The following is a 5,666-nucleotide window of genomic DNA, read 5'->3' on the forward strand; positions in this document are numbered from 1 at the left end:
TTATTTCGGAAAAGTAGTAGGACTGATAACACATTACTTGTAGAACACTAAATTATTCAATAAGAAAGGAATAAAACACTTTGGGACGTGCTGATGCTTTACGTTACACTGCACCACACCACCCCATTGTTGATTATTTTCCAATAAGTGTTTTATTCCTCTTATAGCACAGCAATTTGCCAATGATCACAATTTTAATGTATTAACGAATGACACATAGTATATTTAATGTTGTGGAACATCCAGGGAACAAGTTAGTACCTGTTATTACTTATGTTATAGCAGTTTTAAGCAGTCCTCCATCCCCCCCGGGACCAGCCTTTCTTTTTCTCTCTTTTGATGTCAATAAGACAAAAAATACAGCTCTATCATACTACCAGAAAACCGCAAAGGACAAAGTACTCTGTCCTGAAGACCTTACAATAGCAGTATACATAAAGCTTTATGTCTGACTGTTACAAAGCGCTGACACTGGAGAATCCTTCCAAAAATGCTAAATAAACGTCCACTCACAGAAAACTTCACCATCTCAACAACTTCACGTTTTTTTAATCCATTCATGTAGAGTGTCCATCATACAAGTCTCTGTGAATTAGCTGTTATTATACAATTGATAACGTATTACAACTTTCACATTGATATAAACCTGTGATTTGTATTGCAGCTGGAAATACAGTCAGAGCTACTGTTATAGAAAATTAATAAACACCTTCTAACCAATCAGAATCAAGAATTCTATGGTGCTGTGGTATAAAGTGCGTTAATCATTAAGAGCTTATAATTTAACACTGTATTAGGAGGAAACACTGGGATGAAATTTGGCTTCACAATAAAAAAAAAAGTTTGGGGAATAAGTAAGTACAAATAATTAAATAATATGAGACCAGAATTTTCAGAAATGTTTCCGTTTCATATAAGTTTATTTTTCTCATTTGTAATTAATGTACAGTATCTTTACATTATTACATTGTTATTCTGAAAACGTATCAGATGAGTAAAGTTTTTCTGTTATTAGGTTTTGCTAAATTATATAATATAAAACAATTTATTGCAATCTATTCAGATTATTGGCGCTTCCTCTAAGTGCTACATTTATCAAACTTCACAATGTGCTGATTTAGGAACCGGTTTTACTTTTCACATCCAACTAAATGCAGTTATAAAAACTAGGTGGATTTCATCACAGCCCAACTCTCACTCTGTGCCAAAGCGCGTCAAGGATTGGTAAGATTATCCAGCACCTCACGGGCTGGAAGTATATCTCAGTGATGAAGCACTTTAGAGTGTTGCCTCATACCCCCTTTCCATCCATCGTTCTTGGCTACTCTTGAGCTATAATGAAAACTATAGCACAAAAATCCATCTTGGTATTCATCACCCCACTCTCGCTAAGCTGCTCGCTTCCAGTTGTTCCGGCCCATCGCCCATCCGAGGCCCGATCTCATTATTTCATATGTAGCATGCTGGGCCCCCTTTTTTTCACATGGGGTCGTAACTGAGCGCGAGAGCCCACATGGAGTGTGTGGATGGAGTGAGGGGTGAGCAGATCTTTCCCACATGCTACCCCGTGGCTCAGCTCTGAAGAGGTGTCAGCAAGCCTCGGAGGAATGAAGTGCCTGGGTATTGTGCAAACGCGGCTATTATGTGCTTAAGATTACCATGACAAAAGTGCCACTCGACTTCTTCCCCATTGAGCATGCTCAAGGTCTCTTGTCTCTTCTCTAATAAAACATTTTGCAGCAATCGCCCTGTTTTTGAAGACCACAGCGATGAGAGGGAAAGAATGGCAGTGTTTTTAACAAGGTGACGTGTACAGTGGCAGGAAGTGCTCTTCCTGTTTGAGAAGGTGACAAAGCCAACAAGTGTACCTACCAAATCACAACATACAACACTACTTTAAAAAAAAGAACATGTGTCATCAAGTTTTAGATTGTAATTGTATTTCTTAACACTGGTATAACTTTAAGAGTTAAGTCTTACACAATTGCCAAAAGGTTTGTACATTTCATCCATGCACTGGCATATAGGCAATAAGCCTAAAACAAAATGTAAACTAATATTGCATATACATTATAACTGTACTTTTATTGACTGTGATTGTTTGGTTTACTTTAGCTATATATCTAATCAGTTCATTTAAACACAGGCTCCTATGCAAATATTTTTCTGTTTTGTTATGAGACTCGGGCAACTGCTAGTTAATTCGTCTTCTTTATGGCTAGATAACGAGTTGGCAAATAAGCATCATTAGCCTACATCATATGATGAGCTCAGCTTGGCAAACCACATCAACAGCTTTTCCCAGCAAGGACTCTCGACCTTAAAAAGTCAAGCTAACTTTCCAATCCCACATTAGTCATGGAGCAGCCGAGGCGTAGTTCTGAAAGTCTAATAAAGTGGGTTTAGTGGACAACATATACACAGACAAAATATACAAAGTGTAACAAGTTGCACTGTGTATCATGTTGCAAAGCTACTGTCTGGCTTGCTGATGGGCAGAGGTTAACTTTGTTCACAGCCACAGCGTGCAGACGGAGGCTGTTAAGCAAACAGAGTGATTGGAAAGTAAACAAACGGCGGTCTGGTCGCTGCATGCGTGCCCCAGGGAAAAGCCATTCACTTTTAGGCTTACGTTCTAACTATATCTGAAAGTCAGAGTTTAGGCTGTAAGCAAACACTTCTGTTTGCAAAGTCAAGGGTATCGATGCTTCTTGTGTGTTTGCGTGTGTGTGTGTGTGTGTGTGTAAAATGCTTAATCTGTTCCTCAAACACAGCTAAGTTTGTGGCTTCAGGGGAGTTGGTAGAAGACCGTAGCGATCACATGCCTCCTAGAAAAAGATCACGTGAATCACGTTTAATTAAACTAGAAAAATGCAAAACAGATTACACACACCCGTTTTTAGTTTTTGTCCTTTTGTTTTTATGCCTTCTATAAAAAGTACATCACTGAGGCAGTCATACAGTGGATTTAGACATTTTCTACAGTCCATAATTCATCTTAGATAGCACAATTAAAATTTCTCTGAAAATCTATTTACACTGTACAGTATTTTAAAAGGAAACCCAGTACAACAAAATAACCAACTTCCCTTTAAAGCTGGAATCACGCTTCGTTTTCATAGACATCTTATGATACAAAATATTGCTTTCTATCCTGTGATGCAAATATAGGCTGTGAAAATGCTCGTATTCAGTCCGCCTGAGCAAACGCTCTAGCACTCGACCTTCTTTTAATTTATTCCAGCATGCCAAAGACTTTCCAAACACATTCCTAATAGAAATGTTATTCAGTCTCTCAGTCAATCACAACTTTATATAAAGTAGCTTACATAGCTACTCAGCAAAATCCCTGATGTTTGACTAACACCCACAGCGCTGAATCAACACCTGCACTGTCAATAAAAGTCCAACTGTTTCGAGTGTGTTTAACATAAGAGATTTTGCTGTGTAGTTTTAGAATGGCAGTGCAAAGCTATCTGCTTAAATCTTTGCATTGTTAAATCTCTAGGTAACAAAATAATTTTTTGCGGTGTACATACAAATTGCTCTTTCTGTGTTGCTCGACAATGTCAGAGGAACATTTCTATGTGAGCAGTCTCGGTTTAAGGCAGTAGTGTCAGGCTGAGCTTAGTCTTGCTTTATTTGGGGAAATCTGTCCTTCCACATCCAGGTAGAGATCTCGCTCAGAAATAAATATCGAAACTGTGCCATGGTTCCTGATGTCCATTTCAGCTACTGAACAGTGCATTTGCATAGATAATCAAAGGTGAATGCAATGCCATAAAAGGACTTGGAAGTCACCCAAAGGTACATTTGGAAAGGTACTCTTTAGAAAAGGAGAAATTTAAACGGCTGCAGATCAGGTGTGAGCAAAAGTCTAATGCATTGAACGCTGCATTGAACTGGCTGTTTTTTGTTGTTTTTTTTAAATCAGAAACGTAAGAATACCAAGACGGGTGCAAGCACGGCAAGAGCGCGCGAGCACCGCACGCACGTCCCCGCGCTGCTCGGACCGTCCTCCTTCCCGTCCTCTCCATCATCCTCCTCATCATCGTAGTCGTCGTTAAAGCTCCCGGATCCTTCTTTATCGACCACGGGCGGCATCCCGAAGCACAGCGTGTGCATGCTCACTTTGACGTATTCGCAAATGGTGCGCTCAGCGCCGTCGCAAACGCACGTGTCGAGCAGCTGCGCCTTGGGCAGGCGGCGCATATGCGCGATGACGCTGCGGCACGCGTTCGTGCACGTGGCGCCGCTGAACAGCTTACTGCAGTGCTGCAGGTAGTCACCCATGGCGGCGCGGCACGGTCCGTCGCGCTCGCACTGCCGCCGCGCCTCCGTGCAGCCCATACTGCTGGTCCTGGGCAGGCACGGCTCGATGGCGCGCTTGGTTTCGTGACACAGCTGGTCGTCTGCGCAGTTGCAGTCCTCCAGCGCAGGGCCGCTCTTAGTCTGGTTGAGTTGCACAAGGGATGCGATGCAGTGGCTCGGGCACGAGCGCCGCCGGCCGCTCAACACCGGGTCGCACGCGCGCACGTACTGCCCGTACGCGTAGTGGCACTCGGGCTCTGCCTGGCAGTTCATAATAGCCTGCCAGCACACGAGACGGCCCCGCGCGCGACTCGACGACGGGCCCGCGCACACACAAGTGCTGAGAAACAGGAGCGCGCAGGCGAGCGGCCACGGGTACGAGCCGGCGCCCCGGGCTGAGCGCGCGAGCCTCGCCATTGGCGTCAAGGCAAGAGCTGGCCAATCATGCGTCCATGTCAGGGGCTCAGAGTAGCTGCTCCGCTGTGCTCTCAAACCATGTCGTGCTTCCCAAGAAGTAATTCAACTCCGCTTGGAGTTTTCAGCTTGTCCTGGAGAAGGGATTCCACTCAGTAAAAGTGTTTAAAACCAGATACTATTCAACAGATCCCTGATCCATTTCAGCCAGTTGTGCTCCCTGAGACGCGCAGCACTTCACACAGCTCTCCGTCAGACTGAGTGGAAGCAGCAGAGGCTCACTAGCTCAGTCCTCTCCTCTCTTCTCCTCTCCTCTCCTCTCTTCTCCTCTAACTCAGCGCGTTCTTTAGTAGTCACGGCTCGTGCACTGCAGAAGAAAAAAAAGCCTTCACGGAAGTGGGTTTCTCATCCTTCATTAAGTACGCGTGGGGAAAATAAACACTACAACAGTACAAAAACAAACAACAAAAGTGCAGCGCGCGGAACTCGCCTATCAGTTCCTCCGCCACGGCCGCTCGTCTTTATCCACTTCGAGCCCTACGGAAGTTTGGGGTGTTCCTATTGGTCAGGACATGAGTGTCGTCACTGTGGACGTAACCGTGGGCGGGTGTGAGGGGGCGGAGTCTGAGGCAGATAAAGAGGAGACAGAAAGGCGTGGCGAAGAGTGAGGTTGTTACTCTGTCACAAAAATGTGCTCAGTTTATAAATCATCCTGACCGCCGATTTTTTATTCTAAACCAAACTGTGGTGATTAGTAGAATTGGATATTGCTTCCGGAACAACTCTGTCAATAAACACTCATGTTTTATTGAAATGGATATCTAATAATGAACCATGAAATGAGACTTTGCTTTTTTACTAGACACAGAGGGTGAATTCGGGTCAGTTTGCTGCAGTTTCTGTCTCTTTTCTCTGTTTTCTGTCATCAATCCACAGGGTTA

General features: G+C 43.8%; 1 protein-coding gene across 1 annotated transcript; it reads right to left on the reverse strand.

The window, feature by feature from the left end:
• Positions 1 to 3,554: 3,554 nt before the first annotated feature.
• On the reverse strand, positions 3,555 to 5,261 carry gas1a (growth arrest-specific 1a). The gene has a single exon (XM_026931526.3). The coding sequence runs from the start codon at positions 4,726 to 4,728 to the stop codon at positions 3,931 to 3,933; it is 798 nt and encodes a 265-aa protein (XP_026787327.1). The 5' UTR covers positions 4,729 to 5,261; the 3' UTR covers positions 3,555 to 3,930.
• Between the last annotated feature and the right edge of the window lie 405 nt (positions 5,262 to 5,666).

Source organism: Pangasianodon hypophthalmus, chromosome 24 (genome assembly GCF_027358585.1).
Source record: "Pangasianodon hypophthalmus isolate fPanHyp1 chromosome 24, fPanHyp1.pri, whole genome shotgun sequence".
In the NCBI taxonomy this organism is placed as follows: Eukaryota; Metazoa; Chordata; class Actinopteri; order Siluriformes; family Pangasiidae; genus Pangasianodon; species Pangasianodon hypophthalmus.